We start from the raw sequence: 20,822 nt of genomic DNA, 5'->3' as shown, positions 1-20,822 counted from the left end.
CTGTAAATAAAGAGATTGGTTGGTTAGCACTTGTGTCTTCCACATTGAGAGATCCAAGAGAAAAATCTGAAACAGGGGACACTCCCCAGGGTCCTTCCCCAGCCCCAGCTGGGATCCCTAAAGCCGTTCCCCAGGGATCATTCTTTCCTGTGCTTCCACAGGGCTTATGACAGTGCCACCTCTGGCTTCATTTCCTGCTCCCTGAAAACATAAGCCAGTGGTTTTCAACCCCAACTGTATATTAGATTAATCTAGGGAGTTTTTATCAAATAAGTCTGGGCCCCAAGCCAGACCAAATGTATCAGACTGTCAGGGAGTGAGGCCCAAGCTTCCCAACTCTAGAAAACCCTTAGTCCTTATATCTACCACTAGATAACACAATTTCTCTGCCTATCTTGTTAGGTTGGAGCAGAGTTCTTATACTCTTCAAAATCAGGCACAACACTTTATTTAAGAAAGCCAGCTAACCTGCTTGGTTTAATAATGCGTAAAAGAGCTTTTCACTTGTTTTTCCCAAGTTACCTGTAATAATTGGGTTTGAATGGCCCATTTTTGTTGAGTCCCAGATATTTTGCTTGGTCATCTGTCAGCTCTGTCAGGTGGGCATCAAATGATGGCAGGTGCAAGCTGGCAACATACTCATCTAGGAAGAACACAGTGATGGGGGAGCAGACCCCATTTCAACCTGCCTCTCAGAACATAACCTCCCCCTATTTTCATCTGAAGCTTTTTGAGAAAGAGGACAAGGAATGGAATAACTGCAAGCATCTACAACTCAAAATATTTGCTTAAGGAGCCCTCAAAGTTGCCTTTTTTGGCAGGGTACTCCCCCCTGCACATCCAGCGTGTGTTTAGAAAGGCATTTGCTAGGGTAACAAAATGGGGTGGGCTTGTACCTCTGCATCCTTCTCTGGCAAAGCTTCTGGCTTTACCCCAGTAGCCAACATGCTATGTATCACTCTCATCTTCCTGCAACAACTTCTTTAACTGAATTACACTCAAACTACAGAACAAAGTAGACACCGGTAGCTCAAAAGACCTTTGTGTCATTAAGATTTATTTAGAATAACATCCATAAGGGCCTTGAATTTTAGGATCATGGATTTCTAAGGCAGCTGGTGCAAATTTATTACTCTTCCCTGGATAAACTTCCTGGGCTTTTATGAATATGAATTAAAGAAAAAAACTCAATCTGTTGGAGGAGATGAGAGCGAGAGGTCTTTTAGCTTTAATCAAGGGGACAGGGGCTGATCAATTATAGATGGGAGGTGGGCATCACTATTCAAGAAGGGAAAGAATCAGAGAGGACATGTTTTCCATATGAACGCAACACAGCTGTCCCCTAGAATCTCAGAGGTTGCATTATTTACACAGAGGATGGACAATAAAACCTAGATTTGTTTCTGTTTCTCTCATCTTGGTCCCAGGCTGAAGTCACTAGTGGTAGGAATTTTACTGAACTTCATAAGGCTACTCAGACTAAGAGCATCTACCCTAAACCACCGTGCTAAACACTTAGGCTCGTTAGTTGTAATTCTTACTACAATTCTGCACTGTATGTAAGTATTACTCTGACTTTATTGATGAAGAAACTGAGGCCCGTAGCGATTAGAACTTGTCCCGAGGTCCAGAAACCATGAGAGGTTAGGATGGGGATTACAACTCTGACTCTAAATCTAATACTTTTCATGATAATCATTTCACCAAACCATTCAAGAGTCTGAAGATCGGTACAGGTTCCTACTGTTTCTCACTCACCCATCTTCTTAGGAAGCAGGTATACGTCTTGTTTGTATCGTCCCTCAGGTGCATTATAGAGTTCTATCAGTGCCAAAGCCTAGGTTGAGAGAAGAGGGTGAAAAAACACAGAAACACTTCTTAGACAGGGACACAAAAACAAAACTAGATGTAACAGGGTCTTGGGGTAAGTACTACAGTGATGTATCATAGTGACAGCACCTAGGACTTGGCCTGTAATAACCACCATCACACATCGTAAAAGGATTTGCTGCTGTTTTTGTTTAGTTCCTAATAAAAGAAGAGACTAAATACAACTAAGCCAGAACACTACATTCTCAGCTAACACAGCCAACTTAAAGGGACACAAACTCCAAGTCTGCTTGACTGAAGACTCTTCTCTACATTCGAGAAAGCCTGTCTTGCCCACCCACGACCTGAAACGTGTTGAAAAGAACATAGCAGGGCACACTCTCATCGGAACTATGCCCGAGGCCCCGTCCCACTAATCCCAGGGCAGGAGAAACAGGCATTTAGTCACATACCTGTGTTGTAGCTGTGATGGACAGAACAAAGGTGGGAACTGTGGAGCAGCTCAAATTGAGCAGACGACCCTGGAAAGGTAAGAGAGCCCTGGGATGAGTTTTGCTCCCCTTCGGGTTTCAGATTCCAGGGTCATCCAAGTTAAGCAAATGCAACTCAGATGGTAGAGAAAGCATTACAGTTCCAGATCAGGACTCGAGATTTTATCTCATTTTCTTAAGTCCATCGGAGTAAGACAAATGAAGAATGAGCTGTGGTCAGGAAAGAGTATGTTACTTGGGAAAAGGTAGGTGTTTTTTTTGAGTGGTTCTATGTTAGGGACCAGAAAATGTCCGAAGGAGATCTGTATCCAATGACAGAGTTCAGGGAAACATGGCATAACATTTCCTCCCTGCCCCTCCTCCTGCCGCAGATCTAACTACGGTGCCTGTGCCGCACTGCCAAAGCCCTTCCGAGTGCGTACCTCTGCCAGGAGGACGACGCGTTTGCCATCTGGCCAAATGACATGGTCCACCTGAGAACGCACTCGCTCCCATGTCAGCTCTGGAGTGCGGAGGCTGGTCTGAAAGGAAGACAGCACAGTTGACTGTGGCTCTAATGAAAGGAAGGGGAAAAAGGCCTTGCAGTCAATGAATGAGAGAAACCATACCACATCAATTTCCGTGTTGGAGTGGCCCATATTGCACACGATACAACTGTTTTTCATGCGGTCCAAGTGCTCCCGTGTCACTACATTCTTATTTCCTAAAAATAAAGGGAGAGTGGCTGAAGGAAGATGTTGGGCAACAAAGGTACCAACCGGCTTTCAGTAGAAGACGGGAAAGAGGAGTTTCGCTGCATGAAAGGGCATGTATACTCTGTGAGAAAAGTGTATGCTGCATAACTGCTCTTCAGGCTCACTGATTTGGTTTTAAGATTCAACTGTATAAAAAGCCATCAGGAAAAAAGTCTCTTTGTTCTGGAAAACACTGAGGTTCTGATCGCTTATGCTAGTTCTGAGACTTCTACTCCGAGCACAGGCCTCCCCTACTTTATGTGACGGTCAGACCACTTTCACGATCTGGCCTCAGAGTTACCACTCCTCCACGCACCTCGGAGCACGGACACTTACCCGTGCAAGTTATTACGACATCAACTTGCCGGATGACTTCATTTAGCTTTACAACCCTGAACCCATCCATGCTGGAAGAAAAGGAAGGAACATTATGAGCAAAGCAAGGAAGCAGTGGGACAGAAGCTGGTCACAAAATGAGACTGCTAAATTCCCTTGCAAAGTCAGGTCCAGGGCTACCTCACAGGGATGATAAGTGACAAGCTGTGCTAAACTACAGACTGGCCTCTTCAGACTCCCCAAGACTCCATTCAGGAAGGGAAAATGCCAAGAAGCTCCCGGAGTGCCCTGGGATTACAATGGAGGGAACAGAGCCATCCTAGCCTTCTCTTCCGCTGAGAGATTTCTGCAAGGAATGGTTAATACGATCCATCATGAACTCTCAGAAGCACGAAGTACTGGGGTCAATCTAATCGTATCACCACTCTGTTCTTACCAGGCCTGCAGAGCACAGATGGGGTCGATTTCTGTGATGTAGACAATCGCTCCAAGGGCCTTGAGAGCAGCACAGCAGCCCTTTCCCACCTGCAGCACGTAAGAAAGAAGTCGGGGTGACAGGTCCATCACGGCATGGGTACTGGGGCAGGTAGGCTCTTCGGGAGATGGGGATGAACCTCCCTGAAATCACCATCTAGTGAGCCCTTGCGGGGATGCTCCAATCCAAGCAGAGCAGAAACAGATCCAGATTATGCTGTGACCCTTAGTCAGAGAGGTGATTTAGCGGACACTCACATTTCATAGCAAGGGCTGGGGCTTGGGATGGTAAAAGAAATCAGGAGATCAAATTGGTGTTACCATTAGGAAAACAAGACCAAGGAAGAGCAACTGTAACCTCTCCTATCTTAGTCCAGAAAAACTTGATTAACTCTCATCTAAGATGCATCTAACTCAAGGAAAGCCCAGCAGCTTGGGAACTTCCATGGGTCACAGATGACAACAAAATCTCCTTCACCTTTTCTAGTTTACAGATAATCAACTATGCATCACTTTGGGTCCCACCCTTCACTCCAATACCAGGGCACTTGTGTGGCTAAAATGCTACATATTCACTCGAACTAAGTCTCATAAAAAGTAACTGTTATGGGGCGGGGGGGGGGGGGGGGGGCGGGTGATGCCCACATTCCATTCTATAAGACAACGCGGTGAGATCTGAAGATTCGATTCATTTTGTGCATCTCTATTCCTAAGTCTGAATAAAACACTTTTGCTATTATTTTGAGATACGTTATCTAAAAGCATGTTTTAACCTCACAGCAGTGACCATCCTGACAGCACAAATCTCCTGCACTCAACATTTCTGGTAAGTCTACGAAAAGACACACTGAGGCCCAGCTATTTACCTCACCATAGCCACACACCACCACTTGTTTCCCACCAAACATCACATCTGTGGTCCTCTTCAGGCTGTGGAAAACAGACAAGGGCTCAACTTAAACATTATTAGCCCAAACACAGTCCCTCTGCACACAATTAAAAGAACTCTGGCTGGAAGCCGCCTGGGCTCGGTATGAAATGGACCCCTCTGAGAAACCTTTAAAGCCAAAGGAAGACCACGGGACAAGACTGGAGTGGTATCAGATTAACACTGCAACCCAACCCAGATCTGTCCCCTGTAAGTCTGAGTATCTCTACATTTCAACTTACCCATCCAAAATGGACTCTCGGCAGCAGTACAAGTTATCAAACTTCTGTTTGGTAACAGAATCATTGACATTCATGGCCGGAACACAGAGCTTCCCAGCTTTGGAGAGCTGATATAGCCTAAAGGGAGAAGAAGCCACAAAAACAAACAAAAACAAAGTTAGCTGATGAAACAATATGCAGCAAAATCTGCCTAATTCTCTTCAAGCTTCATGCTGCCCTCCCCAAGGACATTAGTAACCAAGATCATTTCCTCACACTTCTTTTCATTTTCTCTCCCCCTTAGCCCTCCCCCCCCCTTTTTTTGGAAGGGAAAAAAACCCCTTTCCATTGAAGAAATTTACTTCTCTTCCATAAAAGGGGATGTATTTCCTTAGACCAGCATTTTCTCAATATATATAAAAAAACATGCCCACCCCTGATAAACAAAGATTATCAATGACTCTGCTTTGGTTCCCTCCGTGTGCGTGTGTGAGCATGTGCGATGTGCTCCCAACTGAGAAACACTCTTTTAGATAGAGATCTTTTAGATTTTCCGACAAGCCAAGAATATTTTGCCCAGTTTTGCTTTTTGTAGTGTGTATAATGTATACTTTTACAATAGGATTTTTTTTTATATTTCAAATATAAAATTATAATACAATATTGAATACAGTTTTTCCAGATATATTCACTCCCTACACCTCCCAGCGTTGGCTGAGACTCACAGTGGGTTAAGTGGGAAAGAAAAATGTGTGAACGAGAACCTGAGATAACTTCCTCTTAGGGCCTCCTGGATTCTTCAAAAGGAAAAACTCAGAAGTTTTATCTAATGAAGATACTCCCAATTTAGTTACAAGTCTGAAACACAGCCCTAAAGCCTGACAGAGACCAGAAGAATTTGCTGAGGCAAGAACACAAGGGGCAGCTACTCCAGAATCTGTTACCTGTGAACACCAGTCACGCTCTCTTCCACAATGCCTCGGATCTTCTTAAACACGTTTGGATACTTCTTATAAACCCAGTGGGTTAAGTCTCCCCCATCATCCAGGATCTATAGAACAGCCAGAAGACTTCTATGGGCATTCAGGCTGCTAGAGCTGGGGGGAACTTTGAACCCACTTTCTGTACTAGTAAGAGAGCCCTGTATGTTTTGGAAGAGCACTCCTCAGAGCTCCTTAGAGCAGGTTTAGACAGTGGAAACACAGTCAAATTTGTCGGTGTAAATGGTTAAAAGGATTCCTAAGTTTGTTCTTGGCTAGAGGGAAGAGTATTAGGCTAATCATAGACTCGTTTTTAGTCTAGAGTCTTGAAATATATAACTCCTTGGAATGCAAAAGGAGAGCTGGGGCAGGAAGGAAAGAAACCAGAATCCTATTCCAAAGAGGTACCACATTACTTCTTTCTATTTCTTTCTGCCGTGTTTGAGCCACATGTGTTCACTTTAGTCTTACCCTTCCCCCACCTTTCCATTCAGTACTCCGACCCATTCTGAATAGGTTATCAAGCAACAAAGTAAGTGCATGAAGAACAAACATCCAAAACATATTTAGGGAACCATGCTTTGAGGGAAAAAAGGAAACAAATCTGTGGTCAAAGTGTAGGATGAATATGTATCATTACCATGTTAGCTTGCCAACCATCCATGTTGACACAGCGGTCAATACACCACCAGAAGTCATCTTCCGACTCGCCCTTCCAAGCAAACACTGCAACTCCTGTAGGGATGGGAACAAATCAGCTGACTCCTCCTTCCAGGAATTCCCTATACCAATACCACTTTCTGAGATCCACGTGAAGAGAAAAAGGCTACAGAACCTATGTTGGAAAGGAAACAACTTCGAAGGGGCAAAAAGTCAAAAGAGCACCTTTAGTTGAGGAATCGGTAATGAATTTAAGAGATTTTTGTTTTAAAAATATTTTAGAACCTTAAAATGTTATTCTCTTTGGCCAATTTCACACTTGGAACTCTGTCCTAAGGAGATAAAATGAAGTGGGAATTAAAATAAAGTTGTTCACTGGAACATTATTCGTATTAGCAAATATCTTAAAACAACCTAAATGTTTAACATGAGTATTGATAGTGAAGTAAAACCGCGTGGCCATATGATTATTACAAATGATGCTGTCAAGTTTTCAGTGACATGGAAAACTACTTCTGAAAATGTTGTATTTTAGGTTATAAAATTGTATACGTACAGAGATTTATTTATCTCTGTAAAAAGTGAATTGAAAAAAGGAAAAAATGTGTCAAATATCCCTGTGTACTAGGATTATTATTATTATTTTGGAAACTCCTCTAAATTTTCTGCAATAAACACCAGAAAAAGGTAAACAAGAAAAACAGAACTATTATAAAATTGCTGAGGATCTCAAGGAGACAGGAGGTCCTTCAAGAAACTTCATCGTTCCGGAACGCCTGGGTGGCTCAGTTGGTTAAGCCTCCAACTTCGGCTCAGGTCATGATCTCATAGTTTGTGGCTTCGAGTTCCACGTCGGGCCCTGTGCTGACAGCTCAGATCCTGGAGCCTGCTTTGCATTCTGTGTCTCCCTCTCTCTGCCCCTTCCCACTCATGCTCTGCCCTTCCCTCTCTCAAAAATAAATAAACATTAAAAAAAAAAAATTTCATGGTGGTTTTCTTCTGAACATTTTAACAATAAAAATTGTTTTATGCTTAAGTGAACTTACAAGCAGTCGACAATTTTTCAATGAGCTACTAATACAGAAGGCACTTCTTAACTTGTGTTCTCTCAAAAGTGATGAGCCTTTGGTGAAAAAAGACCAGCTGAACTTGTATACCTCACACAGTTGGAATACTCTGTTCACTTAACATTATAATTAAGCATTTCCCCATGTAATTAAGATTCTTTTCAAGGGTTGGTCATTCTTAATGACCATATGATATTTCATCACGGATATGGACCTTCATTTTATTACCCATTTTCTTCCTGTTGATATTCTTAATACCCTCCAAATTTTACAGCCCCTGGACATACATGATACTGTAAGGACTATTTTAATACATAAATACTACATTTAGATAATTATTTTGAGGCAAAGGTGGTGAAAAAGCCGAACTTACCAGCCTCAGCCAGTGCTGCGGCCACTTCATTCTGAGTGGAGTAGATGTTGCAAGCAGACCAGCGGCACTGGGCCCCCAGGGCACAGAGTGTCTCAATCAACACCTATGCAGATAGGGAGCAAGAAAGGGTGAGAAAGAGGAGGGCCAGATAGGAGTGGCATGTGCGGGAACAGTATGGGCAACTCTGCAGCAACCTAGCCGCACTGTGACATTATAGAAGGTGACATTACAGAAGGTATAATCCAGCGAGGCAGCACACTGGTATCTAACTTCACCCAAAAGATGTGCTCCTAAAAGTCATTACATTTTCCTAACAATCATATTTTTGCAACTCTAGATCTCCCGAAGTCAGGTTATGATTATATGTATGTATACAAAGAAGAAAACCCCATTATTGGGTAACAGGAGGCCCCACCTGATGGTCATTTGCATTTGGAGACTGGATAGATAGGGAAGGAAAAGCAAGTAAAAAGAGTTTGTTTTTTTCTCCTCATCACGAGTCCCTCCTTTTTCTCCCAGCAAACTCACCGCTGTCTGGGCTGTGATGTGTGTACAGCCCACTATTTTAGCACCAGCCAAGGGCTTCTCCCCCTGAGCACGTTTCCTGAGTGAAATCAGAGCAGACATGTCTGTGAAAGAACAGAGGATTTGAGCCAGGCCTGCACCAGCAATATCACCAATTCCTGCCCCAGCAACATCTAGGGCTGCTCTGTATCTGTTGAGATATCGCAAGATAAGGTAGAAAAACTCTAAGTATATTTCCTCGATGAATTGGCAGCTTCAACAGCAGAACAACAGTGGGGAGCTGCCAGCCAATCACCTGGAATTTCTTTTTCACTGTTTCAGCCTTGTATACAGAGGGCTGAATGGAGAATGAAGTAACTTCTCAAATCTGATCCAAATGGAGGGTGAGTCTCCTCATTCATTTGGGAGGAGGGGGAAATGGTTATGGCAGTGGCTAATGGGCTCCTATATATAATCATCAGACCAGAAAGGAAGACTTCACCCTCAGCAGACGAGCACTTGTTTCTCTCTGCTACCGAAGCCCATTCTGTCAGTCTGTCTGGTTTCTGTACTACCCCCTCCCAGTACAGAGCATGCCTGTAGTGGGAAAGCAACAAGAGTAAAAAGACTGTACCAGGAATGGGGTCGGTGAGGAAACCAAATTTAACTGTCAGTCACTTTTACTCTAGCTCCAGCAGAGGGTGCTCAGGACCAGAGACCGAAGGAGACCCTAGGCGACCACATCCTTAGCTGAAAACCCTCCCACATTTGCCGCTTCTGGGAAATGTGGGTCTCTGACATTGGCAGCTATGGTAGGATCCCGCAGAACTAACCACCGTGTAGTGTTCTGGGACTTGCTGACTCCACAGGCAGATCTCCGAATATGGTGTCATGGGGGAGGAAAACAGAAACTACACTGTGTAATTACTATGTGCTGAGAACAGGAAGCAAGGAGAACAAGAACCCTGAGGCTCCGGCTCCAACAGAGAGATCTGCTTGTACAAGAATCCGGAACACTGAACGTTCCCAGAGGATTTTTCAAGTTAGTTTTCAAGTGTGAAGTTGTCTATGGATCCTGATGACCAGCAACTGGGTTGCTTCTGGTCCCCTACCACTCCCTTTCTTTACCTTGCTCAGCAATCTCAATCTCCCGGCGTCCAAATTCTGCCTGCTTGATGTTCTTCACGCAGAAATTGCTGCTGCCCTTGGAGTTGGTTTGCTGCTTCTCTCGGGGGGAAACCTCATCATCAGAGCTATCTGTGTAGGACGCAGCTGGAGCCAGAAGAGAAAGAAACAAGGATAGGAGAACCTCAATAGCCCCCAACTCCACAAAGCGCACTCCCCAAAGGTCTCATTTAAGTGAAGTGAACTCTTAACTGCGGCCATCTTTATGTCACTCTCAGCCCTACTCCTCCAGAATAACAGAGGAATGCGATTGTTGGGAATCTTTCAGTGTTGTGGCCCCTCTATCCACCCTGATGATACTGTGCCATTACTGCTTGTAACCAGAAGCTACTGATCCCAATTCTGCACCGGCCCTCGTGAATCCCAAGATAACAGGGGCACCTGGTCCCAACCTGGACTGGAGTCAGACATGGCAAAAATGGAAGAATAACTTAGGGCATATAAGGAATGCAATTTCTGTAGATCACTGGTTTTCAAACTGAAGCATCTAAAGCACTCATCAGAATTACATGGAAGGTCAAAATACAAATGGCTAGGCCCTACCGCCAGAAATTCCCATTCAGTAGGTCTCAGATAGGACCCAAGAATTAGCATTTCTAACAAGTTCCCAGCTGTTGCTGACAGTGCTGTTCAGAAAACCACATTCACAGAACCACTAATACGGATGACAGCGACAAGAAAATCTTACAAGGGATTTTATACTAGGTTGTGCTCAAAGAATACAGAGATGGAAAGAAAGGACTCAGAAGGTGAGCAGCTCTGGTTCTACTGTCAGCCCTAAGATCCCTCAAGATGTTCAACATTAAAAAAGCAGCTTCATATAAAGGCTAAAAATGTCCTTTCAGACAGATATGCAGGAAGGCATATAATAATCACTCCCCGACTCTTAAATCACCTCTTTCTTCTCTGAATCGAGTATTTCCTGATCTCGATCTCAGCCGGTATGTCAGGTCTCTCACTGTCTCCTACATACTACTTGCTAACACAAATACTCCTAAAGGTATCTGTCCCACTAGAGCAGTCTAACTGTATCACAAAGCTTTTAAAAATGCTCTGACAGGTTCCTGTTAACACATGGCCGTCAAGATCTTTGAGGACTTCGTTAAAGCTTTCTTCACTCACTCCTTTCTTCCTCTTTTAACTCAGCCTTTCACAATTAATTCTTTCTTAGCTGTGATCAGCCCGTTTATGACCCCCAGTCTTTTGTGCCTGTCACTCCAAGACACCTTTTGCTTATGACAGCCATTATATTTGGAACCTTTTCTTGTACACAGGCCCACAGCGACTCTGTATATTCATTTATTTCAGTACTTAACCCTGTTACCACCCTTTGTTCTCATCTGCCTATCTTATTTACACTGGGTTACCAGCGGCACAGAACAAAAGGACAAGTTTTTAAAAATGTGTTTACTTGTTTGTTTTTTCACATTCCTTTTACCTTGAGCCCAGTCCTTAATGTTGATACCATAGGGGTGCCTGGGGGGCTCAGTCAGTTGAGCACTCAGTCAGTTGATTTCAGCTCAGGTCACGCTTCTCACAGTTCCTGAGATCAAGCCCCACATCAGGCTCTGTGCTGACAGAGTGGAGCCTGCTTGGGATTCTCTCTCTCTTTCTCTTTCTCTCTGCCCCTCCCCTGCTCATGCTCACATGCTCTCTCTCAAAATAAATAAATAAGCTTAAAAAAAATAACAATACCATACAAATAGTATTCTGGCAAAAGTCAACAAATGGGTTTTGGTACAAATCCCTTTGTAGACACTAACGGCAATCTATGACCTTGGGCAAGCCTCTGAACCTTTTGACGATGTTTCCTCAGTTGAAAAATGAGGTGGGCTTAGGTTGGATGTCCCTGTGGATCTTCCAGTACTCAAATCCTAAATTCTATATCTTTTTCCACATTAACTTTCTAGTAGCCCATCTAAAGTTGAGAAGGGCACAATTAAAAAAAAAAAAAAAAAAAGGCTACTTACATAGGGTTAAAATAGGATACGGGAACTAGAAAGAAACAGAACTAGAGACACATTATAGTAGTCTGAACCTTTCCTATTCCAAAGGTTAACAGGGGAGGACACTTCAACATAAAGGGTAACCTAGTGAATGAAAGGAGCCAAAATACTAGTTTTTATTGTCACAATTCAAGCAGTCTTGGAGCCGAGAAAGAAAAAGTCAGGTGGCAGGGTATATCTTATACAACCAAATTAGAAATTATACTTCCAAAGTACACCTCTTTTTCAAGGCCAGTTCTGTCAGCCAAAATAGAATTGATTTTCTCCCTTTGTACGTGGGCAGATAAACGTGGGAATGGGAACTGGCCCAGTACTACCGACCAGGCACTGGCCACAGACCACACACAGACACGGCCACGCATGGGAAGAGAGTCTCCAGATGACAAAAGCCTCACCAGCTACAAGCCTGGCTGGGGACATTTCCAGTGCTCAACTGCTAATTATCAGCTTTTAGCACAAAGGTGGGAAGTCCTGACATGAGGTCCTTTCAGATTCTAGGTAAGTAAAGAGCAGGGGGTAGAGAACTAGCTTAAGACCGTGCAACAGAGAAGAAAGATCGGAGTGGACTCACAGCCCGCACTTACCTGAACTGTAGCTGTCGGTGGAGGACTGGGAGATGGAGCGAGACAAAGACCGGCGGCCTGTCTTGGTGGGGAACTTGGTGAACTCTTGCATGTCATCGGCAAACTGGATTTGCTGTAGGAGGAAGACACACACTTGAAAACTTACAACAAGGATGCTATGAAATGCTCCATTTTTTAAGGCCATACATTTCCTTCCCTGAAACCTCAGGTGATCACGTGGCCCCTACCAAGCCACCAACTCTCCCACCAGAATGAGGGCAGGCAGAGGCTACTTGCGGACTCCTCTCCAAATGCCAATTACTATCTCTTTCCAATTGTTTCAGAACCTTTTGTGGGGGGAGGGGGGCAGAGCTCAAGACCCAGCTTTTTGTACCATCTGTCCAAAATTCACAAGTCCCTCTTCTCACAATCCGTAAAGTTTTATTTCTTCTTACAACCTTGACACATCAAACCCTTCACTCTTCCTCCCAACTCTACCAAAAAACAGGCACCATTTCATACTGCTTCTGCTCTTTTTCATTTTCCAGAATATAGTCTTGTAGCACATTCTTATCCTGAAATTAGCACAGGTCTTGTTGTTTGAAAAATTATGGGGATGCCTTGAAATGGTGATGGTGGGTGCCAAGCCAGAGTCCAATCATACCCGTACCTCACAAAGCCAATATAGTGTCCTTAGAACCTGCTACGTCCAGTAAAATGCTGGAATACACTAAAGAAAGCCAAATTAAAAAATATATGCACACCATGGTAAAATCCAACTAATCAGGACTAATTTAAAGGAAGGAGAAAAGAAATGACTTGGTAAACTCTGTATTCAAAACTTCCTTAAATGAAATACACCAGAACTAGGTAACTGTCTGAAGGATATTTGGAAAACTGGCTTTAATAAATAGCAAATACAATTAATATTATTTATAGTCAAATTAGCGGATGTTTCTAAAGTATATGAAAACATTTTCCTCCATTAAATGACTTAAACTTTCCTCCTGAACTCTTATTTAAACTCTGATAAACCCTTCAAGATATAAGAAATAAACTTCAGCCTCCTGAAAAACAGAATGGTTTGAGACTCTGAATTAAGATTCTCCTCTCCTCACAACCTGACTAAATCTGAAAGGTTCCCATGGAGAATCCATTAAGCTAAGTCTTTAGCAGATATCTTTGGAAATGTAAAAGCTATTACAGATTAAAATCTTCTCTCCATAATGCTAGCAACATGGTTATAGCCACTTTGAAGCCAGGAATAGTAAACTCCCCATTTGTTACAGCTGCAAAACATTCCTCTCCTCTGTCACATGTACCTTTGAGATAGGGTAGCATCAGCTGGCAGTAGAAGAATCAGGCTTAAATGTGTAACACAGCAAAATAAATAAGTAAATAAAAGAGACTCGGGCTAAACAACATATATATGGCACTAGAACTTGACTAACAAGTATCTTTGTACATCTGAAGCAGCTTTTTCAGTTTAGATGCTAAAACTTTATAGCTTAAATGCCAAAAGCACTAGTTCCTTTCGGGAGGGGCGGGGGGAACCACCTACTCCGTTGAAGTGGCCACAGGTCAGCATCCGCCCTTCTCGATAGGGTTTTCCACTGCATGTTCACATGACTTCTGCAGTCAGCAAAGCTAGTTTTACTGAAGAGATTAATCCAAGACCAAGGTAATGACTTTCAACCCAATATGCAGTTCTTTTGGTGGCAGAAAAAATAGAGTCAAGATACCATCAATGGCTTTTAACACTCTCCAAAGGCAGCCCTTCCTCCAACAGCCTTCTTGTTCCTGGCATGGGCAGTCTAGTCGGAAGCTAGTCTTCTCTCTTGGCTGTTATGATTCCCTCCTCTGTTCATCTTTTTTCAAAAGGCTCTGGGCATATTCCCAAACACCACCTACCTGGCGGTGGAGGAGGGAAATGCAGTAACATTTGCAGTTTCTTAAATAAAAAAATAGAGAGGTGGCTGTGGCAAGATAGAACTGTGTTTCTTCAGCAACCTAAGAAGTGACTTAACAGTCATAATCCCACCTTGTATTAATGAAGCTCGTCAGTGGCCTAAAGCTTAGCAAAATCTTTCCCATCTAAAAATATTAGACTGTGTTGCAAGCAGCTTACCAATCAGTGCCGTGCCCCATCTCTCAAATCATTAATATGGTGCCTATTTGAAGTGGGCAGCATGTTAATTCAAGCCATGACATGGATGGATGGCTGTCTATTCTCACAACTCTTTGACACTTTCACTGCTTGTAAATAAGGTAGTCCAGCTCTACAAAGATGCGTGATAACCTGTCTTCTCTCCCACCACCAAACTGCGCAAAGAGATCTGCCCTGCCAGTTCCCACCAGGCCTGCTTGCCCCCCTGGATGTCTTTACAGCTAGTACCCGTCTTCCTTCTGAAGTACTTCCCGGAGTGCCGCTCACCTTCACATTATAAACAAAGACACTGCTGTCAAAAGCAATTTTGGGTATCACAGTTTTCCCTCTAATGAAACCAGATCTCTGTAACAGCCTTCTAATTGGGATGGATTCACTGCATTTACACCCAATACGATCACTTAAGTAAAAACAAAATCCAAAGATGGATTGTTCTGTTTACATTATTTCCTATTGTCATGATTTCTTCCAAACATAATTTTTAGTTGGTATACTTCAGTGTTTCTTCAAAGCTGTATCTATAAGGAAGGCTAGGTCTAAATATGATGCAGAATGGGAAAGAGGGGAGGGGGAAAAAGAGATACAGTAATTGGAAATCCAAAAAGTATCTGATCATCAAAAAGTCCTACGTTAAAGAACTATTTGTGTTTGAAGGCTCACCACCCTGTAAACAGCCTTACCCACAACAAGCATGCCAGTATTTCATTCTTGAACTAATATTACATCTGAGAAAGGCTAGAAGGTCAGATTGACCCATTCTCCAAATAGCACATCCAAATACAGAAGTCTACTTGCTGTGCCTTAAAAACTCAATTAAATATCAGGCCAATTTAGTGTGCTATTTCAGAGCACCTTTTCAAAGGGCTCAGTGGGTACAATGGCTGACTCCCTTCAACACATGACACTGAAAATGATAAAGAGAAGCTCTACCAAAGAAACAATTTGGGATATGGTACATCCACCACCTAGTGGTTAAGTATGGTGACAAAGTGAGCTGAAAGAATTGCTGTATGTAATTTATCAAGAAAAAGGGATCACAGGCAATCCAAAAGTTATAAGCCTCCAAGGAAGAAAAATTGTTGTATACTACTCAATTTATCCTAACTGATATTTCTTACCATAAGAAGCTGAAAAGCTTCTTTCCACAAACATTTCTTCCATCTATTCAAATGTCAAATAGCTTAGCCACACTTCTGTCCCCGGTCCAACCCAATTTTGCTGTCTAGCTCCTGAATCACAGGGAATTAAAAGCCATAGGAATTCCACTATGACACTATGGCCAATGGATGGTGATCAGGAGAATAATCATTATTATATCCTTTTAATCAACACATTTGGCAGGCACCAACTAAGTACCCAGTGGTATTTCAGGAAAGATCTATGAGATGAAATATGCACAATCTGTAGATGTGTTTTGACCGACAGGGTAATGATAACACAAATGGCTGTGAGAGAATTTTACTGCTTCTTAAGAAAGATACTAGATATTGTGGTCTTAACAGCCTTATCTGGATATTGTTTAGCTTAGGCCTCCAAAAAACAGAGGTTAGATGAGACATCTTATTAAACGTATTATTTCACATGATTATCTAACAGCTTGTCATTTCCTCAGAAAGGTTTCCTCCTAGGGGTGAAGGACTAGACTCAAAGGTAAACAGCAATTATTAGGAAAACAAATCATTAAGAAAGCATAGCTTAGAAGTGAGTAAAGGGATCAGTCTGTCTCAACTGCTGAGGAATATCTGAAGAAGGGCCAGTCAGTACCCCTCCTCCTGGTACACTACTGATTTTCTGAGACATCCCCAAACTTATATAATCTGTTCCAGTGTCTCTTCTAGCATGTTGTGTGTGCAGATTTTTCTGTTTTGAAGTTATGGTCAGCATACTTCTTAGCAACTGAGCAAAAAGATGACTATTAATGAAGCTAGCAATTTTAACAAGTCAATTACTAAGCAACGTATTATGACACCTTCCAGGATTCCTACATCTCTTCCAATCCCTCTTTCACACATCTTCTGGCTAATGTATTCCTTCTCCTACAGATTCTACCCTCATCTGCTCTTTATTCAGAGGAAAGGAAGAGGGTATGGCTGTCAGCCTAAACTAAATAGGTACAAGACTTTTCTCCTTGATACTTACCACTGATCAGTCTGATTCCATTTCAGATGAATCAAAAGAAACAGTTATCAATAAACACCAGCTTTTAAGTACAAGAACTACAGAAGTCTGCACATCTTTCAAACCTTCAATTAGGTAAAAGAAATTTCCCAAAGAAGAAGGGTATCCTCTTCCCAACACTTTGCTCTCAGGTACACCACCAGAAAACAATTTATCTCAAGGGAATCAATCTCAGGCCACAGAGTCAAATCCACAGTCACCTTCAGTCACTTCCATTCCCCAGCGCAGAAACCAGTCTTCTGAGACTCAGCAGGTTTTGGCTGCTCCCTGTCCTCCTTCCCTGTCTCAAGTTTCTTAAGTTCTCAGTTTCCCCAGATGGGGCCTGAGCTTCTGGAGGGGGAGGGAATGGCAAGCTGACTAATCACAGCACGTATCTCCCTCCACCACTCCACTCCTCTCTGGGTAACAGGAGGGTAACAGGATATAATGTGAGTGTGTGCATGCATGCACACACACACGCACACTGCTAGAATCCAATTCCAGAAGAAATACTCCTTTCAAAAATGGGAATCAAGTTCATCTTTCATCAATGTTGGTGGGAGGAAGGGGTGAGGCAATACCAGGGTTCATAATGCCAAGTCACTTAGCTGGTGAGGAAGGAACATAAAGTTTGAATACCTCTGCAAAGAGCAGTTTTATCCTTATCGGCTACTCTCTACCCCACCTCCCACCCTTCATATGAGACAACATACCTCTCTGGCTTTGCTAATTATCTCCTGAGGTGCTCTAATGAAAATAAGTGATCTAGGCCTCCAACTGCCAACTAGAGATAAAATTAAGAGGTTAAAAAGTGGCAACAAATAGGACAGGGAAGGACTTCCTAATCTTTTGAAAACTGCAATTTACACTAGATACACATCCCGACTATGTTTCAATGCCTATTTAGCTATCTGCCCGTCCAACTGCCTGGCCTGTCCATACTTTCCTCATACTCAATCTGCTACAAATAGTATATGAAAACATGCCTGTTGTTCTTTTTCTCTTAACATTCGATTATCATCAACTCTAGCATATTTTTATTTTAATTTTTAAAATATTTATTTTTAATATTTATTTTTGAGAGATAGGCAGACACAGAATCCAAAGCAGGCTCAAGGCTCTGAGCTGTCAGCACAGGGCCTGATGCGGGGCTCGAAACCATGGACCGTGAGATCATGACCTGAGCCAAAGTCGGACGCTTAACTGACTGAGCCATCCAGGCGCACCAGTGTTTATTTTTGAGACAGAGAGCGTGCATGTGTGTGGGGGGGGGGGGGGCAGAGAGAGAGAGGGAGACAGAGAATCTGAAGCAGATTTCATGCTGTCAGCTCAAAGCCCAACCTGGGGCTGGAATCCCCAAACCATGAGTTCATGACCTGAGCCAAAGTCGGATGCTCAACTAACTGAGCCACCCAGGTCCTCCATTTATTTATGCAGAGGTGACTGAAGAAATCTAGGTTCCTGGAACATACCCATGACTTTAGTGATACACCAAAGTTCCCTTCCAACTCCCTCTGCACCCCCACTGTTTCATTTTCCCAACTTTATTATGATCATTTTCTACATACAAAAACTTATCAATAGTATAATGAACACCTTTATACCCTCCATCTACACCGAATCTATTTTCCACATTAGGTTTCTTTCTCTGCATATATACACATGTATACATGCACACTTTCAAGTGGTTCTGCCAAAAAAAAGGGTTGCAAACATGAAAACTCACCAATAAATTCTACAGAATGAATTTTCTAAGGATATTCCCCTACAGAACCACAATATCATACTTAAGAATATTAACAATAATCCTGTATCATCCAGTCTGTATTCAAACTCCTCTAATCATCTCAAGAATTTCTTTCAAAAAGATGTAGTATATGCACAATGGAATATTACATGGCCATAAAAAATGAAATGACATTTGCAGCAACCAAAGGCTATAATGCTAAGTGAAGTAAGTCCATCAGAGAAAGACAAATACCATATGATATCGCTTGTATGTGGAATTTAAAAAACAAGCAGAGAAAAAAGAAACAAAAACAGACTCCTAAGGACAGAGAACAAACCTAGTGGTTACCAGAATGGAGGTGGGTGGGGGATGGGTGAAGCAGATATAGGAGATTAAGAGTAGACTTATCTTGATGAGCATTGAGTAATGTGTAGAATTGTTTAATCACTATATTGTACATCTGAAACTAATGTAACACTGTGTTAATTATACTTGAGTAATTTTAAAAAAAGAGTGTCTTTCATAGTTATAGACCTAAATGCCTCCCCAATTCTTCCAACCCAGGTAGAACCAAGGTTCACTAAATGCATTTGGTTGTTAGGTTCCTTCAGTGCCTGGTTATCTATCTAGAATAGTTCTCCTGTGTTTTTCTCCCCCCGCTGCAATATTGACGTTTCCTGGACAAGTCCAGGCCAGTTGCCTTTTGGAATCTCCCACTTTTCAGATTACTTTTTCCTATAAATTGGAAGTTCAGCTTTGAGGTTTGATTAGAAAGAGATTAAGATTTTGGCAAGAATACTTCATAGATAATGTTGTATACTTTACTTTGCATTGTATTAGGTAGCATATCATGTTAGGTCATTCCATTATTAGTGACACTAAACTGAACCCTGGGTTAAAGTGAGATCATCAGTCTCTGAAAGGTGTATTTTCTCCTTTGCAAGTAAAGGTTAAATTGTGGGGTGATATCTGTCAGCTTGTGAATATCCTGTTCCCTAGTGACTTTACCATCTGTTCATAATCCTTGCCTGAACCAATTATATTGTGGTGGGGGTGGGGGGATGTTATAGAAACATGTTTTTTTTCCCTTACCATTCTTATCACATATATTAGCTGGCATTACTTTTGTAAGGAGAAACTTTTCTTCTCCCTCTTTCATTTTTTTTCCTTCCTTGTCTTTCATATTTTTATTTATTCAATTTGTTACACTCAATAACACAATGAGTACACTGAATGCTCCAATTGTCTCAAACTGGGCCAGTGGGAGTCTCCTTCAAGCTGATTCTTCTGTTTAAGTGCTTCCTTCCTTTCTGGTATAAGAAGATATACCAGGCTCACCTTGTTCTTTCTCTGCTTCAGATCTGGAATCAACGATTTCTCCATTTCTCCAAGCTCTGGTTTCTTTCAGTGGGGGAATGGTATTTAGAAAATAATATCTGAGTTTAAAATGTGCTAATTGTTAATAGAAGTGTCAGTGCTCCTAAGTTCTTGCAGGGGATAGAGAAATAAATCTTTTTGTTTACTCATGAGTTTATATTGGTATTTCCATTTCAAATTTAACATTTTTTAAACTTTTAATTTTCCTATTTGTATTTCTTTTCTCTTATTATTGTTTTTTTTTTTTAAGTGTATTTAGTAAGAGAAAGAGGGAAGGAGCAGATAGGGAGAGAGACAGAGAATCCCAGGCAGGCTCTGTGCTGACAGCGCAGAGCCTGATGCGGAATCCCATGAACCAGGAGATCACAACCTGAACCAAAATCAAGAGTCAGACATTAAACCGACTGAGCCACCCAGGCACCCTCTGTCTTAGGTTGACAATGCTGGTCTCTAATAGCAATGATACGCTTACTTGTTTTATTCTAGAATACAAATAAAACAATTTCAAAATTACAAGACTAATGTTACTAACAATATTCTACGTAGTGAAGTGTCAATATTTCACTGAAGTTCCTTTTGTCCTTAGAAAATATCTCACGAAGGATATATAGGTGAAGTATGGTTTTCTGAGTGGTTAATATCAATTTGATATGTAGCTAGATTCATTTGTTTCTGTTTACAAGCAATTTTAAGGTTTCCTTTCTCTTTAATTTTTTAACACATAAGGCACATGTCTCAAAAGTTTTAAAGGTATATTCAGAGAAGTCTCACTGCCATTTCTATCTCCCCAACCTTCCTCCCTCCTCACCATTTTCATTAATTTCTGGTTTATGTTCATTAATACAGGTTAAAAAAAAATAGCAAGTATATACTTATACTCGTATTTTCCCTGTCTTTCTTACTCAAAAAATAGACTGCTAAAATATTCTGCACCTTGTTTTTTTCCCTTAGCAATCACTTTGTATTGGTTCAGAGTGTAAAAATCAATAATTCTTAAGTGCTGGGAAAGACTGAGCCAGGTTACTACTGTTCACCTTATA

The 20,822-nt window shown here is 41.9% G+C and overlaps 1 protein-coding gene across 2 annotated transcripts in view; it reads right to left on the bottom strand.

Moving 5' to 3' along the window:
* AHCYL1 (adenosylhomocysteinase like 1) overlaps positions 1 to 20,822 on the bottom strand; it is a 38,099-nt gene that overhangs the window by 2,039 nt on the left and 15,238 nt on the right. The window contains exons 2-16 of one of the 2 annotated variants that reach the window (XM_007076407.3): positions 12,374 to 12,485; positions 9,727 to 9,870; positions 8,623 to 8,723; positions 8,095 to 8,197; positions 6,635 to 6,729; positions 5,959 to 6,065; positions 5,036 to 5,152; positions 4,732 to 4,795; positions 3,828 to 3,916; positions 3,392 to 3,462; positions 2,930 to 3,024; positions 2,744 to 2,842; positions 2,283 to 2,351; positions 1,759 to 1,837; positions 523 to 643 (exon numbers count right to left, since the gene is read on the bottom strand). In XM_007076407.3, the coding sequence (XP_007076469.2) occupies positions 523 to 643; positions 1,759 to 1,837; positions 2,283 to 2,351; positions 2,744 to 2,842; positions 2,930 to 3,024; positions 3,392 to 3,462; positions 3,828 to 3,916; positions 4,732 to 4,795; positions 5,036 to 5,152; positions 5,959 to 6,065; positions 6,635 to 6,729; positions 8,095 to 8,197; positions 8,623 to 8,723; positions 9,727 to 9,870; positions 12,374 to 12,485 (1,466 nt within the window). Of the gene's footprint in view, positions 1 to 518; positions 644 to 1,758; positions 1,838 to 2,282; positions 2,352 to 2,743; positions 2,843 to 2,929; positions 3,025 to 3,391; positions 3,463 to 3,827; positions 3,917 to 4,731; positions 4,796 to 5,035; positions 5,153 to 5,958; positions 6,066 to 6,634; positions 6,730 to 8,094; positions 8,198 to 8,622; positions 8,724 to 9,726; positions 9,871 to 12,373; positions 12,486 to 20,822 lie in introns of those variants that run through there. The other variant, XM_007076408.2, reaches the window with a different exon arrangement.

The sequence above is a fragment of the Panthera tigris genome, chromosome C1 (genome assembly GCF_018350195.1).
Source record: "Panthera tigris isolate Pti1 chromosome C1, P.tigris_Pti1_mat1.1, whole genome shotgun sequence".
Taxonomy (NCBI): Eukaryota; Metazoa; Chordata; class Mammalia; order Carnivora; family Felidae; genus Panthera; species Panthera tigris.
Note: the sequence above shows the minus strand (reverse complement) of the source record. Positions and strands in the feature narration are given on the sequence as shown.